This window comes from Thermobia domestica, chromosome 3 (assembly GCF_964235325.1).
Source record: "Thermobia domestica chromosome 3, izTheDome1.hap1.1, whole genome shotgun sequence".
NCBI lineage: Eukaryota > Metazoa > Arthropoda > Insecta > Zygentoma > Lepismatidae > Thermobia > Thermobia domestica.
The window spans coordinates 123330243-123355417 of record NC_137456.1 but is presented as its reverse complement, the minus strand read 5'-3'; the positions used below and the strand labels follow the sequence as shown (position 1 = coordinate 123355417).

At 35.2% G+C, this 25175-nt stretch overlaps 1 protein-coding gene across 1 annotated transcript in view; it reads right to left on the bottom strand.

The window, feature by feature from the left end:
* Positions 1–25175, bottom strand: part of Tsp74F (Tetraspanin 74F) — a gene marked incomplete in the record, with an annotated part of 101852 nt that overhangs the window by 34649 nt on the left and 42028 nt on the right. Inside the window, 2 exon segments of the mRNA XM_081751607.1 lie at positions 1300–1470; positions 12117–12308. Of these exon segments, the coding sequence (XP_081607733.1) occupies positions 1300–1470; positions 12117–12308 (363 nt within the window).

The window sequence follows — 25175 nt, the reverse complement described above, 5'->3', positions numbered from 1 at the left end:
AAGAGAAAGATGAATCTGGAATGGAGAATTTTCTCACATTACCATAGAAAGCAAAATTTAGTTCATATAATCACCGTTGTGTGATGTTTTTACAGTCTGAAAGTGAGGGGGCAAAACGAGTATCTTGCCCCCTCTAAAAGTTTTAGGGGGGCAATTGCCCCCCGGTCCCGGCGCCCCTGTATAGAAATGAAGAAACCAGTAATATTTTAGGAAGCAGGCTAGCAGAAGGGGTCCCATTACTTACATCATAGGGACCTACACAAACGAAGCACCGTTGCTATATGTAGGTTCTACTTTTATTGTTTTTCTTATATTTTGAAAATGTGCATTCAATTTTTTCTTTTAATTTTAGGGGCTCCCAAGAGCGTGGGGATCTAAGCTATAGCTTGTTTAGATTATACGTAAATCCGGCACTGGAAGTGATGTTGGTTTTTTTGAAGAAACTCGTAACTGGTGATGAGACGTTGATCTATTGTTATGATCACGAGACTAAAGAACAGTCTAAGGAGTGGAAGCACAGTTCTTCTCCCCGGTCAAAGAAGTGCTATGTTCAGAGGTCTGCACAGAAACAAATGGCAACAATCTTTTTGAATAAGGACGGAGTTCTCTGGTGGACTATCTTCCAGTGGGTGCAACGATTAATGCAGCATATTACTGTGGTCTCTTGAGGAAGTTGCGCGGAAACATCAACGAAAAACGTCGTGATATGATCTATAAAGGTATTCCGGTTTTACACGACAAAATATCTCTTCATACATGGCATCTGAAACACAGGACACATTGGTCTTCCTAGGCTTTCAAATGTTGAATCACCCCCCCTTATTCGCCGGACCTAGCTCCATCCGATTACCATCTGTTCCCAAACCTCAAGAAACATCTCAAAAGTCTCCGTTTTCAGAGTGATCAAGCAGCAACTGATGCTACAGATGAATGGTTACAACAGTGACAAAAGACTTCTATTTACAATGACTTAAAAAAATTTGCAGGACAGATGTTACAAATGCATTGCTCTACTAGGGGAATATATGGAATAGTGTGGGAGTTTCAGCTTCGTAGCTCAATTTTTTCTTCGCAAAGCTCAATCTTTATCAGCACCTCCTCGTATTGCAAAATATGTATTGCAAACTCGATATACTCTTCGGCTCAACTAAGTCCAAAACCCTTTTCATTTTCTTATTTCTCCTGTATCTTCAACAGTAAACTTTCAATTATGCAGGGTAAAACGCCAGAAGATTTGCGCTATATAATATTACGTCATTTTTACATAAATTAGGAAGAACAAGAAAAGAAAGTACATACCGTCTCCTGTGTTTGATCCCATGCTTTTCTGATATTCTCCTTCTGGTCATACAAAGCCATACTCGTAACCATTTCTTTCTCCATTGTGTCGCGGACTTTTTCTCGGAATACGTAGCCCAAAATTCCTCCAACCAACATCAGAACGAATATGACGAATACAACAATAAAGTACTGTAAATTATAAGAGAAAATTTTAATATAGTGAAAAGCATACATAAAGTACGTTTTGAAAGAGTTTCAAATTTAAATTTATTAATATAGGATAGTATGAGTACATAAAACAACAGTTTAAAAATCTTCACATGGTTGTAAATAATTTGCTATCATTGGCAAGTTACTTACAGCAAATTTAGAAGCTTCTATACATTACAGTCCTCAGCTAGTCTTTAGTTTTCCGCGTAGTGGTTATCCGCTTTGATATTTAACTGTAGCCTCGGCTTCCCTCCCTTGTTTTTCTACTACCATACAGTTTATTACATCCTGTAAAACGTCTTCCCAAATAATGTTTTAACTAAAGCCCGGAATTAATGACAAAATGCCATAAGTGCCATTATTGCAATTTTCATGATAATTTCAGGAAAAGTGCAATTTCACAATTTAGAAGCAATTTGTTGCCATTGTCACAGGTTTTCTCTTCCACTACTCTTTAATTACTCATGAATGACAGCATACCACAGATCTGAGTCACTCTTATCTGAACAAGCGATCTCGGTGTCTGATAATAACTGGTCTATTTCCGTTGGAATGTGACAAGTGGAGGGGCGGGAATGGTAGTGCGTATTCAGTTCTTGGAATTTTGAAGTAGTGTTAGGTTCTTGGAATGACAATCGAAGATGCTTACTTTCGAGAAGTAGCCAGGTGGGCAGTTATTGTGAATCTTAGGCGTGCGTGATCAGAACTGGTATTTATGTGCGTTTCAATATTTCAAGATGCCGAAAGTTGGTCTTTCTAGGCAACAGAAGTTGGAAAAATTTGTGAGTGAGTTCGGGCGTACTGTGTTTTCAACAGACGGTTCTGTACTGTTTTGTAAGTTATGTGAAACTGTGGTTTCCGCTTAAAAGCATTATTTTGTAACATAACATAAGCACTGCAAAACGCAATTCTGCAAGGACACGCAAATCAGCTGGTGAAGAAGTTCAAAATCTTTTTGGAACAGTCACGAATCCCGCTTCGCGTACTAACAGTTTTGCGAATAATCTATGTGAAACTCTAATTAACGCGGATTCCTTTATGGAAGTCGAGAAATACACAAAACAAAAACTTCCAACAACAATCTTTGAGAAAGACTTACGTTGATAGCGCGTACAGCAGAACTATTGACGATATCCGTGAAAGTGTTGCTGACAAAAGCATATGGATTTCAATTTATGAAACTTGCGATATTCTAGAACGTTCCATTGCCAATGTTGTAATTGGAACTTTAGGAGGGGAAGAAGGCACACAAACATTTTTGATCGCATAGAAGTTCTAGAAAAAGTAAATGACACCGCAATTGAACAGGTTTTTACAAAATCGTTGAGTATTCTGTGGCCAGAAAGTGTAAAATACGATAAGGTCCTTCTTTTTGTCACAGACGGAGCTGCATACATGGAAAGTGCAACAAAAGCCCTTAAGGTTCTATTCCCACGTATGCTGCATGTCACCTGTCTGGCACACGCGCTACATAGAATTGGAGAGGAAGTTCGTTCTCATTTTCCTGACGTTGACCTTCTTGTGTCAATTGGAAGAAGGTATTTCTGAAAAAGTACGTTTCGCGAATTAGTCCCTGAACTTCCGCTTCCACCACAGCCTGTCTTAACGAGATGGGGTGATTACAGCTGTTCTCTATTATGCTAACAACTTTGAATCCATCAAAAGAATTATTGATACTTTTGATGAGGATGGTGCGTCTTCAAGGTTGCTCAAAGTTTTCTTAAGAAGAATTCCTTGAAAAAGGACTCAGTCTTCATTGCAACACATTTTGCAAAGCTACCAGATACTATTGACAAGCTTGAAAAAAAAAAAAAAAAAACGAACAGACTCTCGCTAGTTCTCTGAAAATCTTCAATGATACTCTCAACGATCTGAATGTTGTACCTGGTGACAAGGACGAGTACATTCGGCGTAAGTGTGATCGTGTTGTAAGTGCTAATCCAGATTTGGGAAAATTGAAGGATATCGCTAGTTATGGAAGGTGATGCTGATACAACTGTTGACAGTGACATGAATCCTTCCCAAATTACATGTTTCAAGTATGCTCCAGTGACATCTGTAGATGTGGAAAGATCATTTTCACATCCAAAGCGAATTCTTTCTGACAGGGGACAAAGTCTTTCCTTTGAAAATCTTAAAAAGATGTTAATAATTTCAGAGAACAAAAATATGAAAAACCTTTCGTAAGTAAAAATAAACTGCTAGTGTAGTGTAAAATGACTTCACTTTAGTATTTCATGTGCCTTGTGCTAATGTAACCACTTGTGAATAAAATGTGATAGTGTTTTTAGGTTATTGTTTCATTGTTACTACTGAAGAATGGCGAATGAATTGTTAGATGTCGTCCCTTCATGGGTTGCGCAAGTTTCCAGAATTTTAAGTGGTAAGTACAAAGTGCAAAATGAAACATTTTATTCGATTAGTAAACGAATTAAAGCCTATTATAATACATATTTACATATTTAGTATCTATTTTTCCCCCAAAGTTCATGATTGCTTGTTTATTTTATTTTGCCATTTTACCTGCCATTTTTGGGTGTTTATTTCGCAATTTTGCCAGCCATTTTCGGGCTTTTATTTCGCCATTAATTCCGTTCTTTAGTTATAACTAGTTTTCTTTTTTCTAAAATTATCTCTAATATTGTATTTTTTTCTACTATTCCTAACACTTCCTCATTGGCTTCCCGTTTCACCTACCTAATTTTCATCATTCATCACATCGACATTTTGAGTAGTAGTCTTCTTCCATCGAGTTTTCAGTTTCTACTTCACACTCAATAATACTCCACAAGAAATATTTGATAACTTTTTTCATAACTCTTTGTTCTGGGACTCCTTTTTTTGAATAAACTAGTACTTATGCGTTAATCCTCTTATTATGTTGAAATTATGTACTATTTTACCTTCATAATTATATAGAAAGGATGATCCGTACTATCTTACATATTAGGACGAATAACTTGCTGTGATAATTTATAACTAATGATGTACTGAATTATCATAATATCGTAATAAAATAACAGAACAAATTCTTATAGATATTATAGAATAAATGTATAAATGGTATTATAAATCATATTAAAATATACGATATGTAACATATATATCTTAGGGCCTACTTAAAAATGCAAGTGAAGTAACGTATTTACTTTCTCTTGATTATCTGTTGGGATACATAAGGATGGGTTTATTTATTATACGATGATGACACTCTTTCTTTTTCTCTCTGTACTAGAATTTATTAAAGAATTTAAAATAGTTCAAAGTAGTAAAATAATGTTAAAATTCTCTGAAATTCTTTACTTTGCAAGTATGTAGTAGGTTTTATTTTTCGTTTTCGAAATGTGTCCAAGGAGTATATTTATTTTATAATAAGTTTGGTTCTAATTAGTAAGTAGCCAAGGAAGTAACATGAAGCGAAATATTTAATTGTCCGTGCAGATTCGTGGCCAGAATCGAAATCCATAGATTCAGAGGGATCGACATTCTGATGAACATGCAAGCTTATTGAAAATACGTACCGGGTATACACTCATTCCGCGGTTTTCTGGATCTCGATTTAATGGATTTTGGAAGCAACGGACAGAATCTGGAGCAGCCGGTTCAGATTGAACGTCATGATTTTAAACTAAAATTGTTGAATTTGTTGTATACAGGTATTTTACCTGTAGAATGTATTCAGGTATTTACACTATGAGATTGGATAATGTACTTGATTAAAAGTACTTCACAGTCCTATACTATTCCTTGTTCTTTTGTAATGTAATTGTGGGTGTTCGCCACCGCAGATTTAGTATTAGAACTTACGGAACGATCGGCAAAATCGATCCGCTACTGCCCTCTTTTAGTCTCTTAAAACGAGAAATGACGATAAATAAAGTTATGGGTAAATCACTTCTACAAAGTGTAGAGCATGAAAAAGTAGATGCTTATTTTCAATATAGATTTCATTATTGTTTGATCTTAAGAATTCACTTACTAACGTAACACATCTAAATCTCAACAAATTTTATTCAAATGCTTGACAACATTTAAATGTTCATTAGTGTTCTATTTTAAAGTTCTTCACAACTAGCTACAACAACTAGTGGCCATGTTTAGTAGAAGCGACTGAAAATGTTAATTTTAGATGTTCGGTAGCATTAGCAATATCATAAGTTTGAACAACACTTTAGTCACAATAAATCATCACTACTTAACATCCCAGCATAGCAGGAAAAGTAATGAAAAATTTAACAGATTAGAATTTAAAATTAAGGTCAAGAAAAGATAATTTATTAAATTGAAAATTAAGCTCAGAAAAAATAATGATTAAAATTAAAATTAATACACTAACATTAAAATTAATCCATTAAAATTAAAATTAAACTTTTTCACTAATATGCTATGAGAATTGTCTTGAGTTGTAAAAACGCATGCAAAATTTAATCGATAAAATTAAGCGTAGGAAAATCGATTAGTATGAAAATCTACTATTTTCACTCAAAACTGATAATTATTAAAGATAAAATAAGAGTCATAAAACTGAAAAGTCTATCTATCTATCTATCTATCTATCTATATATATATATATATATATATAATAAAATTGTGTCATTTTTAATTATATTTTTGTGTATTTGTTAGTTCTACGAGGAACACAATTTTGAGATTATATATTAGAACGTAGTAATAATGGTATCTATATATATGGTAATATCAAGGTCATATCAAATACCAGGTATTTGTACTGTCGTCTGGGTTCGCAACCCAGGCTGGAAGGCAAGTTGGAGTAATTTTGAAAAAAAAAAAAAGGGCTTGATAAATCAATTTCTGTAGTGGAACCATCTCTGAAGTTTTTTGAAATGAGCCACAAAAATGTTCCTGCAGAACACTTATTTCACATCGTTTTCCAGAAAATGTAACAATTTTTTTAATCGTTACGATTTTTTAAAAAAATAATTATCAATTAAAAATTAACTCCTCCAAAATTTAATTGATTAAATTAATAAAAAATAACGGATTAATGTAATGGTTAGTATTTTAACGGATTAACTTCAAACCTGCATCTCAGTATGCAAAGCCGAAGTTTAATTCATCCCCTAACTATAGCTATTCTCGATCGATTTAAACTCGAATCAATGGGGACGATCAGACTAAAGGTAAATATACTGTATTATGTTTTTTTATCAAACTCAGAAATCTTTTGCGAAAATTTCGTCAAGTAGACAGGCGCACACAAGTAGCAAATATTTTTATCTTTCTGTTTTATCGAATGATGGACACTCTTTCCAATTAAACATAAGTAATTTTTGTATTTCATACTCTTCACTCTACGAATGAAGAATGGAAAATAGTGTGACAGTAGGTTTCAAACTATCTTCAATATATTTTGTTTCTTTTTTCTTTTCTTTTTTTCAGTCTTTTGAGCCCCCACATAGTCAAGTGGGAAAGTGCACAATTGAAGCACGGATGTTAGCTCTGTCTATAGAGAAACACAATAAAACATGGAAATATATTATTTAAAATATTCTTCAATTAATTTATGGATAAAAGAAATAAGACCAAAGTCTGATCTGAGTAATACATCTGATATTTCAAAATTGTTACAATAGTCGAACTTTTTTTTTACGATAGATTTGAAAAGAATCTAAAACTATCGCAACAGTTCTTATCTTTTCAAATTAAACCATAATTAAAATGTATTGTCATTGCTACAAGTACTCTAACGTACTAAATCGAATTTGTATCCCTAGTTCGATCCCCGGATAATTGAGTTTGTGGTGGACAACATCGTGACCGTGAGTTTATTCGGGTCTTCCATTTCCTTCCACATTCTGATTCCATCAATTTTTCTATCATCATTCGCCTGCCTTAATCATAATCTTCCTTATCCTAAAGGGCATAATTATGAGACCTTAAACTGAAAGGTTACATTTCATTTCATTTAAATAGAATTTATACTGTTACAAATAATTGCAGTATATTCTATGGTGTCAGCTTACCTATATCTACTTCAGTTGTTCACTTCTATTATTTAACATTAACATCTGCAGGCTTTAATGGGTGAGACAATTTCTTGTATAATACTTTACATAACTTTAATAGTATTTTAGTGTTTGAAAGTGGTATATTCATCCCATTTAATGAAAATATTTTTTTCAAGAATTTGCAGGCAAACATTGAATATAAACAAAGTATAGACTCGGTGTCTTCCCGTTGTGCCTACTTCCCGTTATGCCTACAGGCCCTCCAGCACTTTGTAGAAAATATTTTTAATGATCTTATCTGTAGGCAGAACGGTAATTCCCGTTGTGCCTACTTCCCGTTCTGCCTACTCTTTCGAGACGGGGAATTCTGTGCAGGGAGGGATCTTTTCTAGGGATTTTTTCTTTAGTAATTCTAATAGATTCTGTAAGAAGAATAACTATTCCTTTAAATTTCATCATATATTTTAAATGTTATCTTACTTGCTCTTCTCAGAAAAAATGACTAGGTACAGTTTTGTTATTAGCAGCGTTATTCACGTCTACTTTAGTAGAGATGTGTTTTTTTAATACTTACAGAGAAATGGAAAATTAATTGATTCAGTTACAAGAAAATAAACTTATTTCGGTCTAATATCAAGTCATTTCACAACAAAATTTTATTCAGTTTTCCAGTAGTTCATCTCCAACATTCTAAGGCTCGCAGTACGTAATAGGTGCTACAGTTCACATCCTCAAAATATATTTGGCCATATATTAAACAAACAATGCAAGAAGATGCATAATTCGGTCTCTTTTCTTTTTCTAAAAAAAGCCTTTGTCTTCTACATCACAGATCTTTTTCCGGCATCACCTCTATATATGATCAGGTGCTTTGTCCTCTATACATGATTCTGTATTACACGCAATATGTCGTACTTATATTGTAAAAAAAGAAAAAAATGGGACCGCAATGGCTCAGGGGTAGAGCGTTCACCTCTGGTGCATGGGGTCCATGGTTCGATCCCAGCTCGAGCCAGGTGAGCTTTGTGGTGGACAAACACCGTGTGCGTTGGTTTTCTCGGTGTTCTACCGTTTTCTCCTACTTTCCACTATTTCATTCATTTCTCATCATCACCGTCTCCTTTAGCCTAGCCAGCATTACCGTAGGACGTAAAACTTAAAAATTTCATTTCATTTCATTTATACTGTCAATGTAAATACTAAATACCACATATCGTCAATATACCCAATGTAATTTAAATAAAGATCTCATAATCGTTGTTCAAAATGTAAACAGTATGCAACCACATCTATGTAAGCCATCAAGCCTATTACACGTGGTTCCAGCCTTCCTAATAATCGTAAATATCTGTGATTTTATTCTGTATGTGACCACACAAATAGCATTTTAATTTCGATTATTTTACGGTAAAAATATTCTGTGAAATGTAATGGAAATTCAGAAGGAGCCTTCTTTGCGAATTTCTCAGAGTTTTCATTCTCACCGTCGTGAGTAATCCGATTGGGTAGAGAAGCGTGATTATCTAAGCAAACTCATCACCAACAAAACGCCGAACACGTATTTCATACTTTGACCGTTTCTGATTTTGAAAACACTCCTGTGTAGACTATAAGTCATTACTAGGCACCTTGCTTATCACACTGACACTAACAAATCATATATAATAACTTTTTAACGTAATAAGTAAAAGCTTGTTGTGATTCTTATTGAAACGTTTATGTTGCGAGCGGAGCAAGCAAGAAAATTTTTATCATATCTATTTCTTTGCAAACTAACAATATTGATTTAATCGGACGCCAATACGTTTTCAGGGCGACGCGTCGTTTACTGACTTCCCATATTTTTTCTTATGTTTATGGAGGAAAGTTCAGTCATTGGGGTTGTCCACTTTTTATGAAGAAGACAAAGAGGTCAGGAAGTGGATAAGACGTGCTGCTGCACTACCACTTGTGCCAGTGGAGCAAGTGGGTGACATGTTCCTGCATCTCCAGGAAAATGCCCCGGAAGTACAAAACGCAGAGAAGTTTCATGACTATTTAGTCGAAACATGGCTGGACGATGCAGACGCCATTTTCACAAAGTAAGTACGATATAGTAGTTACCTTATTTTCTACGCTATTTCACTATCTGTTTTTCGTTTGATTTTTTTTTTTTTCAAATATATGTGGTTTTCGTTTGGGAAACGAAATCTACGTTAGCAGTGATTAGTATTTCATATATAGGCCTACTCATTCGGTCATTTTAGTCCTTTATGTTTTTCCATTAGTTTCGTTTGTCATTGTTGTATTGCCTATGTGTTCTACAATTGTGAGCTCAGAAGTGTCTGGATATGAAATGGTGCATAGTGTCTTTAATGGAGTGTGGTAAGCGTAATTATTATTCTCATTCCATAAAAAATCATTTCTGAGATCTGCATGCCAATACGAAATTTTAATCTGCTCATACCAGAGATCTGAAATTAACTCTATACTAGTGTAATGATTACAAAACTGAATACTTATAAATTTACCGTGTTACTAACAACAAACAACAGACGTTATCCTTAACGTTATCTACGACAGACGTTAACATGCAACTTCCAATCGTTGTTGAATGTCTATTGTCAAGCTTTGATTTGTTTTATGTAATTAATGTTTCTCTCTTTTCCAGAGATATATGGAACCAATATGATAATGTTGAGGGAAGAACAAATAATGTTGTAGAGGGCTGGCACTCTAAATTAAACAGAAAACTGACAAGAGAACATCCAAATATTTTTACATTTGTACAGCTGTTGCAGCAAGAACAGAGTGAGAATGAAGCTTGTATGCTGATGTTGGAGGTAGGAAAAAAGCCGAAGGAACCAAAGCTGAAATATAAGCGAATTGAACAAAAAATAAAATCATTGAAGGCACGTCTGGAATCACATGTAATAGACTTGGTGGCTTACACAGATGCAGTTGCATACTGTTTGCATTTAGAACAGTGATGGTGAGATGTTTTAAATATATTGGCTATATTAACGATATATGGTATTAACATTGACGATATGTAGTATTTACATTGACAATATAAGTATATGTAACATTGCATGTAGTATAGAATCGTGTTAGAAGACAAATTACCTGTTAAGGTAATGCCAAAGAAGGAGCAGTGATGTAAAAGACAAAGGCTCTTTTTTTTTCAAAAGGGCCGCCTTATGCATCCTCTTGCATTGTTTGTTTAATGTATGGCCGAACATGTCTTGAGGATGTGAATTGTGGCACTTTTTAGTACTGCAAGCCTTAGTATGCTGGAGATAAACTACTGGAAAACCGATTAAAATTCGGTTGTGAAATGAATTGATATTAGCCCGAAGTAAGTCTGTTTCGTGTTCGTTTCAGATACAATGTCAAACGGGTTACTGGCAACTGAATCAATCAATTCGAGGAAAGAGATATGATGGAGACAAACACTCTTTTTAAAGGCCGCCTTATGCATCCTCTTGCGTTGTTTGTTTAATAGTTGGCCAGACATGTCTTGGGGATGTGAACTGTGGCATTTTTTAGTACTGCAAGTCTTAGCATGCTGGAGGTAAACTACTGGAAACCCAAATAAAATTTTGTTCTGAAATTGCTTGATATTAGATCTTTTTTTTTTTTTTTTTTTTTTTTTTTAATGTTTGTTTCACATACAATGTCTAACATTCTTGCAACTGAGTCAACCAATTTTCCATGTATGATGAAACTTGTAGAGGTGGTGGTTGTTTTTACAGAAGCTTTTAGAAATACTAAAGAAATATTCCCTACAAAAATTCCTCCCTGCACATAATTCCCCGTCTCGAAAGAGTAGGCACAACGGGAAGTAGGCACAACGGGAATTACCGTTCTGCCTAGAGATAAGATAATTAAAAATATTTTCTTTAAAGTGCTGGAGGGTCTGTAGGCAGAACGGGAAGTAGGCACAACGGGAATGAACCATAGACTCTAGATTTGCTTTACAGTGTACAATGTAGGTAGTTACTAACCGTGCACGAAAAATAAAAACTTGAGAGAAAAGAATTTTCATGTGATATATATATATATATATATATATATATATATATATATATATATATATATATATATATATATAAGTTAATTTAGTGTTTTTCATTCAAAATTCATGACCAAATTTATAACTACAAATCATAATTTTAGGGATAGTTCAAACAAACCTCAGTGGGACTGAAGTCGTCTGACTATGGGACTGGTGCAATAACTATGAACTCCTATGTCAAAGTTACGTGTATCATACAAATAAATTACAATAAATAATTCATGGAATAATGAAATAGGAGAGAATAGGAATAGATCGAGAAAGTCATGTTTATCCACATGTAGCAACAGCAGTTGTAAGTTTTCAACTTACCCAAACACCGCTCCACCACTGACTAAACCATCCTGATTCCTACCCTGAATTCAACAATAATCATATAATCTTAAATTTATTTCAAGTATCATGGTTAGTCAACTTAACCTAAAATGCAGAACATATTCCTGAATTTTTAAAGGTTTAATCACTTTAATGGAAATTTAATAAAAACTTTGCAAGTATCTTTAGACATACCAATGTTGAATTTTATCCAGTAATCTAACAAAAAGGAATTAATTTTAAAAAATCTTATTTTCTAGGACTGTATTTGCATGTGTACTTACCGTAAATAGCATACATTTGATTTCCTTGATCGCCCCAAGGCAGCCAAGGAAAGCAATCAGAGAGACTACAGCACCCGTTGCTATGAGAATCCATACTGCACCTTTGAATAATTCTGTTCCAAGAAGTTCGTCAATGAAAGATTTGTCAACCAAGGTCCATATTCCAATGCTAAGAACTACTAAACCACCAATCTGAAAAGGAAGAGAATAATAAATACGATATGGCTATATTATTAAAACTACAAAATCAACGTTATATTATTCATTCAGTGCAAAATAAAGTAATACACCAAAGAGCAGCCATCAACATGACTAGCAATGGAAATCTTAAGGTTAACTAAAGGTAATAAAAAATAGAACTTTAATCAATCAAAACAGTACTAATGATTAATAATATCTGAGCTATCACTAGCAAGACTAGGCATGGCGGTGAAGACTAGCGTCGAGTCATAAAGATGGCTCATGATAATTATCTATCATCACATTTGAATTATTGTTGATCATAGGTGTTGTACTACTAATCCAGATCCCACATAATTTATCAATAGCTTAGGATGCTGTCGTAACTTTTCCTCAAATACATCTGGTAAACAAGTGGGCAATCGCATAGCAAGAGTATAGACAGCACAAGAACAGCCCAGATAATTCAATTTCCATTGCCCTATTGGAAAATTACATTATTGTAGCAGCGCCAGGAAAGATCAACGACATTTGTAGAATATGACACATGAATTTGAAAATGATTTCTTTTGCTATTATTATCGTCGTTATATCTACTAACTATTAACACTACCATTACCATTAACTAAAGTATACAGAGGTTGTTCAGTCTACATTTGGTCAATTCCGACTTACCTAAAAATTTAGAAGAATCCATGGCACCAGGTCCGTAAGTGCTCGATGTGTTTCCCTTGGTTCCTAACAATAGCCCGACAGTGTAATTTCCACTGTAATAGGCTTCTCTGAAGAACTGGGAAAGGAATCTTGTCCCATTCCCTTTGCACAGCTTTCCAAAGTCCTTCCACAGTTGTCACACGCCGTTTTCCCAAAGCCCGCTTCAGCAATACAAATCTACAATAGTCCATAGGACTTGCATCTGGAGAGTTGACAGGTAGCTCATTGAAAGATATCACCTCTATACCACTTGCCTCCTCCATCTCCCTGTAGAATGCGAGGGACGATCGTGAGGTAAGTGATGAGGCCCTGTCCATGTGAATGCCCACCAGATTGGCGCCATTTCCGTGCATTGTTAGAATCTCATGCTCGTAGAACGGCCTCATGATCTGTTCCTGAAAATACTGCGAATTTATTTTGCAGTTCTTCGCCACCCTACGAATCTTCAATTTATCTCGGTAACAGTAGCCAGTAACGACCATGAATCTTTTGGGAAGGATTCTTTACAGACACGGACCCATCTTCTGAAATTCTTGGCGCCTTTCCCTCGGTACATGATGACTCTCGGTTTGCCGCAGTCGGAAAGGTAAATCCATGCTTCATCGAGCGTTACGACGTACATGCACCTTTGTTTTGCCAGATGACGTTCGTACAGCTTCCGGGCGTTACACTTTCGTTCCTTTTGGTGGGCATCCGTGTCATGACTTCTTCCAGCTTGAGTTGATGGTGTAAGGTCCGGCTCACAGTCCCCAAAGACACGTCAAGACGATTAGCCATACACCTTTGTGTTGGCGGATTTTCTTGTATTGCCATTTTGCGAAGTTTCCTCTGCATGGTGGAGGTGGCTTTGGTGCATTTCCGCTTCCTAGGCAACTTCGTGGGTGATCCAAATGGTGAAGCTTCGTTGCCCTTGTACTTTTTAATAACATTTTTTATTTCACTTAAACTGATGTTGCAACCATTCTTCTTGTACTGTTTTCTAATGACAGAAACACTAAAGTGGGCGTCATAAAGAGCTGCAACATAGCCTTCCCAAAACCGGCTTACTTTGGGCGGCATTTTGGTCACAGAGCGGAAACCCACACACTTGAAAACAATTTTAACACAATACTCCGTTCCCAGGAAGTCACTGCACAACACTGCAGGACGGTACGAGCCAGGTCGGGTAAGTCCATTCTGCCCGGGAGGGGGAAGGAACGAAATCGCTGAACAACGTAGGCTGAACAACCTCTGTATTATACCAAATGAAAATAACACAAATCATCAGTCACTATAGGCGCCTCTCTCTCTCTCTTTGCTGTTCAAGAAAATTTCAAGCACCGTTTTGTGGAGAAGTTGACAACTCAGTTTTATTTTTTGAACATTAATTTTTGCCATCAAAAGTTCTGTTGACATTCTAACATTTGCTCATAGTTTTCATTATACAAAATATCCGTTCGACGTGTGCATTACTGACTGGTATAGTGAGAATATACTATATTGCTTTGACCAAGTTCCATGCACTTGCCTTCTCGAAAAACGCACTCCTTAAATTACAATGATAATCACTATCCTCTCTTTCAAGTGTTGACATTACGGATGTCAAAACAGAGGACTTATTTCCATCGGAACTAATTCAAAGTTTAATTCCAACCTCTGTCAAATCATTAACCCTTTCCGGATCCTGGCTTTTTGAGCTATTTTTTAGATTTTCAGTCAAGCAGCTACTGTATCGTCACTATTTATCCTAGGATCATGGTTCATACCTCATTCTCTTCAGAATAGAGCTGGCTTTCAAATGGTACCACTTGCGTGCTCATACCATATACCAGAAGCGGGAAAAAAATGTCAAAATGAAAATTTCGGAGGGAAAAATTTTTTCTCGAACTTTGGCCCCCCTGGACCCCCCTGTGTGATCGTAGCCATCTAAAAAAATTTTGGCGGGAAAATGACGAAATACGGGATTTTGGAGGTAAAAAATCCCTATTTTTACCCCTTTTCCCCTCTGGTTCTCCCCCTGTTCTAGCACTGACATCGGAACAAAAAATCTGGTAAATACTACTCGGTGGACTGAATGTTTGTGCAAAATTTCAATCTTCTACATAGAAAAATAAGCCCGCCAAAAATTATTGAACATAGGCTTAGAAAATGAGAAGAGAAATTTTTGACTTATGACGTCATCACCTCCTATGTCTGGACGCAGGACGGTCTGAAACCATACGTAATGTCTTCTACAAGGCCTCTGGACTTGGAAAACAAAAAAAACCCGGACGAAAAAGCTCAAATAGAAGAGAAATAACGCAATGTACCATGAAAAGTGCATATGGTACAAATTGTACCATAGGATCCCCAAGGGGTTAAATGGAAACAATGGTGTTGCTACGAGATAGGTACTACAACAATAAAAAGAAACATTAAATTCTAGTCTATTGTTGCAATAAAAATATAACTTTTGTAAATGGATGATAACAACTAAGTACTGCGAAGGGATGTGAAGAGAGATAAACATGTTATGCATTATGTAAGGCACCCATTTTCAACAATTTCCCGTGATGAAACATGGAACTACTCTTCACCGACATAAATAGTAAGACTACAGTATTGATTAAAATGTACAGACTCAAGACAGTCCATAAGAAGGGGGAAATCACCCCTCTTAGCACCCGAAACTTTGTTTTTACATATAGAGAAATGAAAACAACACAGGAGAGATATATCTATACAGTATATACCTCCTTGTTTCCTGCTGCCCGTACAGCTATAATGATTTCTTTTCTCCTGCAATATACACAGTGAAGAAAAGGTCATCCAGCGCTTAGAAGGATGAAAACATCGCTTCACTTGAATATATGTGAAAAACGATTACGCAGCTTGTTGCATGCTGAGGATCCACAGAGAAAAAATAAGAGTCAATGGATCTGTGCCAGAAAGTATTTGGCAAATTTGAACACGAAAAGAGAAATCAAAGACTTCTGTTCAAAGATGTTTTGTTGAAAATCATTTTTAACAATGTAGAAAATCGAAAGACACTGTACGTTACCTGTTGATTCTCTCAGTTGTACCCAGGCCCGTATCCACGGGGGGCTAGGGGGACGGGCCCCCCTAAACTTTGACTGGCCCCCTAAAAGTTTCACGGTAGGCTTGCAAATGAACTATAATATGGTGATGAAGTATATGATTGGGTCGAGCTCCCCCTAACTTCTACCGCCCCTCCCCCTAAATTTTTGGGCTGGCTACGGGCCTGGTTGTACCTACGTATCGGTCATTGTGTATTTGTACATTGCATTTTATTGTACTCCTTTAATTAGCAATTTTTGTTTGTAAACTTTGAACAGTGCTACGTAGGCTTCATGTATTTGATAGAATTTTTGAACAGACTGTGCAAATAATTATTCCTCCCAAATAACATTATTCTTAGAAATTATTAGGCCCTATAATATTAGATTCTGTAAACATGCTTTTAAAATATTGGAACAAGTAAGTTTTCCAGAATATTTCCTTCACTCCAATTAGTGGCCGTTAATGTTCGACTTTTATTTGTGTGTGTTTGAGTAAAAGGCTATAAAGTAGCTTCTACCAGAGTAATATTTAAAATGATAGTACTGCAAATAGAGCGCCTGCCAGTTGCCCCCTCCCCCTTAAAATCAATCATGGAATGCGAGTGAACTTGTCAGAATCCATATTCGGAAATCGAAATAAACCATGCAGATCGTATGTAGATCATTTATTCATCATTCTGCAATAGAGATGCAAGGGCTCGAAAAAAAAACGGCTTTTTTGAAAAAAAAAACTCGGTTTTTTCTGCTTCGCTTTTTTGCTTGGGAAATTTTGGGCTTTTTTGAAAATTCTGCTTTAAATTGATAAACCAGATTTTTTTTCGCTTCTCTACAACACAAAAAGTCATTTAATTAGTGGTTGATGTCGATAATAATGTAAAACCTCGAAAATAAACCATGAATTTCGAAAAGATATTTCAAACAGTTTTACTTCTCAACATATTTACATTATGAATTCCAGAGGATTAACCAATGTATATAATAAGATTTTTTTTTAAACCTCCTACATACAAAAGTAAGCAGGGTTGGCAAGAACCATGGTTGTTTTTGAAAATGCCAAAAACCCGTTTTTTGGGGGGAGTTTAAACTAGGCTTTTTTTGGTTTAAACCAGGTTTTTTTTGGATTTAGATATTTTGCTTTATGTATTTACATTACATATTGACAGAAATAAGTTTGTTTCGCCTTGGTGTTATTATGCAACAACGGGCTTATGCTGGAAGAGGTCACATAAGCTTAAAGAAGTCCGGTCAGTAAATTTCTTAAATTGAGAAACTCCCGCCCTAGCCATCGGGAAAATCCCGTCATTACTCTAAATGTAAAACAATAACGGAAAAAATCCTGTTATTGCTTTGCATGTAAAATTTAAAGGTCAACGTATCATGATCAGTACACTAAAACTGAGGTATTAAATTACAAATTTAGTACGTACAGTACATATCATTGAAAGTACAATCCAAGCTAATGTTGAAAGCTACGTAGGCAATCGATAAATTTTGTCAATTTATATCAGTATATTTAAGCAACCTTGGCTTCTTTATAAAACAATACGCATTCAGGCATGCAGAAATATACAATTTAGTTTCGTTTCGTATGTTCAGGCTTAACATCCTTACGTAATACCGAGGTTATCAAGGAGAAGACTTTCGCTTAAAGTTACATCCGAACCGCTACTTTGTTTACGCATGAAAGAAGGGTTGTAGTTCGACCGAGAATTGAATATGGGACACCTTGATTAAAAGGTGAAAAGGAAATAAAACTAATGCAGATGGTTTGATGTATGGAAACGTTACCATGAAGTTCACATGATTCGCATTTTTTGTTCTTTTTATTTTTTTCGGTTTAAACCAGTTGTTTATTTAAAAAAAAAGAAGAAAAATAGCTGGTGTAAACCAGCCAACCCTAAAAGTAAATACTTCTTTTAAAAAAATACTCAAATAAGTAGCAAAATTCTATGTAGTATTTTTACTTCAAAATATTCCATACCCTCTTTTTGGAACAAAATAAAATTAAAATAAAACATAAGAAAAATACTTAGATTTATATGATACACTTAAACGCTGCACATCTAGAGCTTTTGGTTTTGTATATTCTTGAAATTCTACAGTTTTATATAAGCACCATCACGGTTTACTCAGTCCTCAAGTTTTCTGTATTTTTAACAAGAGGCATTCAACATATGAAGGGTGTGAAGTAAGAACATGGTAACCCACAATTTTACTATTTTAAGAAATTAGAAATGTTCTACTGCACAATCCACTTTGAAAGTCGGAAAGCTGGTTTTTCACATAAGACTATACATGAAGGATTAAACGAAGCGGTATGCGTTGCTGTCTATCTGGTGCTGCATAACTCAGCAATTGAAAATTTGTTAGTTACCATGTTCTTGGCTCACACCCTTCATATCATTATGGAACTCTCCCCACCCCACCAACAAAAAAAAAAAAAAAAAAAAAGCACTACGGAATATATTTAAGTTAAGAGTCGGAAGGAGTCAAGTGACCTTGACAAATCGAAGATATCGCAGTGCAAGTGTTTCCTTATTTTGGCAACAGATGGGGTTGTTGCTGAAATGCCATCAAAGCAAACGGCACCCCTCCTTTTCCTTCGTTTTCCCCTGCATGTGGTCAAAGTTGGACAGCGCAGGAGGGGGATGGTTACGGATGTAAATGGGACAGAAAAGTGAAATTCTTTTCTTTTGGCTAAGAGAAAAGAAGGAACAGAACTGAAGAAAAAAAAGAAATAAGAGGGACCAACATTATATCAGCAGTCAGCTCCGTGTCTAGAGAGCCACTGAAATATCTACAACGGTCACAAACATACCATAGAGAACTAAAGCACTTGTCGCCTGTCTCTTTCTCAAAGGATTCTACCTATGGTAAATAACGCGGGAATAGTGCAGGAAGAGTCTGATATAAAATGAAGAACCATGCAAATATTAAAAAAAAACAAAAAAAAACGGGAGAGTCAATATTCTCATTTATTTTGGGCCTTCGTGGGTTAAAAAAAAAAAAAAACTTGGAATTGAAAGGCAGAAAACCCAGACAAAGATCTGAAATGTATTGGCAATGTGACTCTTTTTTAGTGGAATCCATTTCTTTATTTTCTTTTCAAAATATGATCACCAGATTTACCCTCTGTCTCGCCTTCACATTCGAATGGTCCTGGGATCGATACCAGTAGCTGACCATCCTGAATTTTTCCTATTACAACAGGAAAGGGGCGCAATGTTACATTTAGCCTTGGGTACCGGCTTAGAAGGACAGGAGGGAGCATATGCTCTGCTTGGTATTGGTTTTTATTTGGGAAAATAGACCACTTCATTAACAATAGAATTAAAAGATGGTCACATTCTTCAGGAAGGTACACTCATGTCCAAAATTATTGTCGCATGTCTATAAATATGTTGTTGTAGCAGGGGTGCCCACAAGGGGGGGCTATGACGCAAACTGCGTCATTGAAATATTTGGGGGGTTAAAAATCTATATAAATATGTTTGACGGGGGGGGGTAAAATTAATCGAAAAGTTTTTTTTTTTCATGGAAGAATACATATGGATAGACAATTGCGGGGGGGTGCGTCATGGACATAAGGGGGGGGGGCACCACTGGTTGTAGGAATATAATTTGATAACGAATTCACCCGGTATTTCTTATAATGTTAGTATGTGTACAATCGGCAGAGACATGTATGCAAGTTTCATGTCAGAAGAGGAGTAAATAAGAACAATAAAACGAAAATAAAACTTCCGTGACCATTTAGCAACATTATGATTTACTCATTCTAATTTTCGTATTTATAAATATTTTCCTATGAAATTTACCATATATTCATTTCCCGATTATACACATAGTATCAGTATTAAAAGTACCCAGCAAATTCAGTATTACATTATATTCTTACATGGAGACAGTTATAGATATGCGACAATCATTTTGGAGATGAGTGTACAAGGACGTAACAGGTGTTTGTTTCAAACATTGAATAAGTGTTCGTATACATTGAACTTATTTCCTGACGTCACAGAACTAAGAACTGTCACAGAGCGACGTAAGTCCGGCGACAATACAATATTTCATTTTTACTTTCATACTTTGCAATATATCTATTTATTTTAAAAGCAAATTTTAATGTTTTTATTTTCAACTATTTTATCCTAAAATAAATACTAGCCTTTAACCAGCCCTTATTTCCCTGGTTGCATATCACTTTAGGATTTGGAAAATGTGTCCAACGAATAAAAAAAATGATAAAACACCTTTTAAAGACATTCTTTTGTTAATCAATTCGCACTAAAAAGTTAAAAATAATTTTATTTATGCAAGCCTAAATAAAAAGAATGGGGCGCGTCATTTTAAGAATTTATAAAGTAACTGTATGTAAGCCTATATTAGAGCGCATCCCATTTTTTTTTTTTTTTTTTAAGTCATGCATAACCAAAATTGTTTTCTACTTTTAAGTGCGACTTGATTAATGAAAGAATGTCTTTAAAATGTTTATTAGTATGTTTTTCTATTATTATTGTTAATGTTTGCATCCTTGGCATAGGATGTTTATTTTGTAAGGTACCGTATGGTGCGTTTCTATACTACTAGGGTATATAAAAATTTAGTTTCCTATGCGATACATTAAACAGCACTTTTAAAAAAAATAAATAAATAAATAAAAATTACTACCGAATATAGAGTACCGGTATTTCTCCGCTAATAAGAGGGAGACAGATTGAGGATACCAAACACCCCTACCATTGATTGAGAAATATTTCGGTGTCGACACTGACGAACAACATCTACATTTGAATTTGAATGTTTTATGGGCTTTAGGCAATTGATTCAGACCAGGATACATGGGGGACAGAATGTTGGAAGCAAGTAGTCCAGTCCCTAGTTTGAATGCCTGGAATGAGTAAGGACTCTTCCCTCCTTGGTAAAACCTGCCGGAATCTGAAGCAATATCAAAGAAACTGCTTCGAAAAGAGAGGGAGCAAACATGCATAAATAGATAGTCAGAGTCGGATTTAGGTTTCGTGGGGCCCCAAGCTGTTTAAGGTAATGGGGTCCTTTATGTGTCCAGATGAACATAGGCACCCTACATACAGATATGAACAAACTAGAGATAATTTAGGAAGCAGACTAGCAGAAGGAGCCCCATTAATTACATGAACGTAGGCTACACAGCAGGAAGCATTGTTGCTACGTATATATACATTTTATTTTATTTTTTAATTTTCTTATATTTTAGAAATGTATATCCAGTTTTTCTTTAGATTTTTGGGCCCCAAGAGAGCAGGGCCCTAAGCTATAGCTTGTTTAGCTTATACGTAAATCCGGCACTGTAAACAGTATACACATACAGGCGCGGATCCAAAGGTGGCTATAGAGGCTATAGCCCCCCCCCCCCCCCTTGACGTTCAGGTATACACTGGATAAAATGGGCTTCAATCCTGTTTACTCTGGATAAAGAGACAAACTATGGTTTAGCTCCTCCCTTGATCATATCCTGGATCCGCCACTATATATATATATATATATATATATATATATATATATATATATATATATATATATATATATATATATATATATATATATATATATATATATATATATAATGTTTGTGTTTAGTATGTTGTACGATGGAAGCTGATGAAAGAGCTTTATATTATTCTTGATTTTTTGACAGGTAAACAAAGAATATTTCGGGGATTAATCTACTCGATTATTATAATAAGATTATAATAATGTATTTTATTTTTTCTCTTGTATGTATATTCTCAGTCCTGCAGGAAGCTTTCATTTCTTTCTTGGAATAGATAAACGAAGACTTTGGTTCGGCTTCTCCTTCACAAATCTATGTCGAAAGGTTGACTTTATCGCTACCAACACAAATTACTTCTTCTCATAGAAACCATCTACAAATACACTGTACTGCTGAAACAGAAACCATCAACTAAAGAGGTCATAAATTTTGCCATTCCTCGTGTTTGAAGTTCCCGTTCTTCACAACGACTTCCTTCCTCCCGCCCCTGTTAAGAAGTTCAAAGTAGGTTTTCAAAAGGACTGGCTCCCGCTGAGAAGGAAAGTGGGATGAGGAATGACTATAGTGCCATCTAGCAGTTAGACGGCCAAGTACGTGAACACGAAAAAATCTGATTTCTGATTTCTGTAGATTCAATAATGAAGGATATAATTTCTCATCGATTGTGTAATGAATGTCTTTGGAAACAGCGAAAAAATAGTACAGTAGCGCACAAGTACAAAGATAGTACTCCATTTTCAAAAAAGTCCGACGTTTTTAGCTCTTTTCCTTACTGTAAAAAAACAGAAGACTTTTCCCTCTAATTTTGATCATTTTCTTATGGGAATTTGGATTATAATTATCTGTATTTATAAGAAGAAAATATAACGCACAGCGTTCAAATTGCACCTTTAAAATGAGATGCATCATATTGAGTGAGCTATTGAGACATTTTTGCGAAAGAACGAAATGAAACCATGATTTGCCTAAAAAATGGTTGAGATCCCATGTTAAATTGAACACCAATCTTCCGGCCGCTGTGGCGCACTCCTTCTCCCTCTTAAGATAAATACAACTGCACAACAAACATGACTGAGTGGAGCTTTTGCGCTTCTATCGGGAAGTCCGGGATTCAACTCAGCATTCGACCATTCGGACAAAACTTTTCTTCATTCCATCTATGAAGTAGAAATAGTACGTGTACTATGAGTTGGCCGACTTCATTTCTTATTGTTTTTAAATCGTTATTATTACTAATTACCAGCAGTGACGGTTTTGCGAAGGTTAGGAGGGCGGTCTTTCGGACTGAAGCCTGTTCCCCAAAATTACGGAATGTCTCCATATCATTATGGAACTCTCCCCACCCCACCAACACAAAAAAAAGCACTACGGAATATATTTAAGTTAAGATAAATACAACTGCACAACAAACATGACTGAGTGGAGCTTTTGCGCTTCTATCGGGAAGTCCGGGATTCAACTCAGCATTCGACCATTCGGACAAAACTTTTCTTCATTCCATCTATGAAGTAGAAATAGTACGTGTACTATGAGTTGGCCGACTTCATTTCTTATTGTTTTTAAATCGTTATTATTACTAATTACCAGCAGTGACGGTTTTGCGAAGGTTAGGGGCGCGGTCTTTCGGACTGAAGCCTGTTCCCCAAAATTACGGAATGTCTAAAACAAACGAAATACCTATTAGTTATGCCTTTACTCATAAACTTTAAGCTGCCGTCAAATAAAAATTACGAATGTTTAGAAAAACTAAACATTAGTAAGAAAAAAACCCTCCCAAAATACTTTTCTAAATCCGCCACTGATTCTCAGTATAAAATGATCTTCAAGGTTGTATCCGGAAGATTATCGCTAAATATATAAACGAAACGAAATACAGTATTAGTTATGCCTGTACTCATAAACTTCAAGCTCCTCCCAAATAAAATTAGGACATTTTAGAAAATGAAACAATCAGAGAAACCCGTCCCAAAGTACGTTTCTAAATCCGCTACTGATTATTTGTATAAATTAGTATTCAAGGTTGTACCCGGAAAATAATTGCTAAATTGTTGCACAGCTACAGTATAACAGAAATGTGAAAGTACGGTTAGATGGATATATTGAAAAACGTACGCTTTGACGGATATATAGAAAAACGTAAGTTTAACTTTTGCGCTAGAAGCTAGAGTACTAAGCTCTTAGAAATGAAACACAGACGACAAACTGAAATGATCCCAAGAAGAAGAAAAAAATGTCGATAACTCAAAAGTTAAAATAAAGTTAAATAGCCTCTAAAATTGCCCTCAAATACTACATTCTTCATGTTAGCTTTAATTCGTAAAACATGTGCTCCATCCATCTTGATGGTGAATTTTAGAGCGAAATATGGCATTTAGGTCATGGAATTCTTATCTAACTATAGAATATACTATAAAAAAGCTATTTAGATAGAAAAATCATGAAAATGAAAAAAGCCAAAATTTCCAAAATTCTCGTTTTTTTCCCAAAAAAGACGGCTTTTTATGTGAAAAAAACCATCGATTCAAAAAAGCCGGCTTTTTTGCATCTCTATTCTGCAAACAATTTACACCAAAAATAAAATGGGCGGTGCCACTTCACGTTTATGAAAAAAAAAAAAAAATCCGGAAATCCGAAATAAACCACGCAGATCGTTTGTTAGTCGTTTGTTCACGATTGTTCACATAAAATTTTCGTTTGTTCATGATCTATAAACAATTTATACCAAGAAGAAAATGGGCTTTTGCGTGACCCTGGCAGAACCCATTTTCGGAAATCAAAAGTAAACCATGCACATAATTTGTTCATCGTTTGTTCATGATTGTTCACATAAAATTTTAGTTTATTCACGACTTATCAACAATTTATACTAAAAACAAAATGGGTGGTGCCAACTTCACGTACTTAAAGAAAAAAATATTGGAAATTGAAAATAAGCCATGCATAATTTGCTAACGATTTTTCACATAAAATTTTCGTTTGTTCACGATTTATAAACAATTTATACCAAAAATAAAATGAGCGGTGTCAACTTCACGTAGAAACCATTTTTAGAAATCCGAAATAAACCATACAGTTGATTTGTCCACGATTGTTCACCAAAAAATTTCGTTTGGTCACGGTTACCGAAAACAAAATGAGCAGTCCCATTATCACGCACCTGAAAAAATTTCTTCTTCGAGTCATTTGAATTGACTTCAAGCGCAAGTTAAGACATCGTAACCTACTGCCATCTTTGCCTATTGTTTCGCTCACAAATTAACGTTCGTTCGCATATCGTTCTTAACATTAAAAGATTGTCAGAATTTTTTTCCAAGTAGTACTTAAAGAGGAGTCATGCACTAGGTACTGAAATTAGAAGGAGAGTGTCCAAAGTCTCTGCTACGCCTGGAACTATAATTCTCGTTTAGTTAATGCTGTATCAAAAAATTACAAGGATCTTATTTCATTATTTAAAAAAAATGGCAGATCTAGATGAAAAATTGGATTATGAAGCGTTAATTGCTGCTTGAGGGATTTTAGTTTCGATAAAAGTCTTCTGATTCAGTTTTATATTGAAGATATTTTCAAGTATTTTTTCTCTGACTAATGTGATAT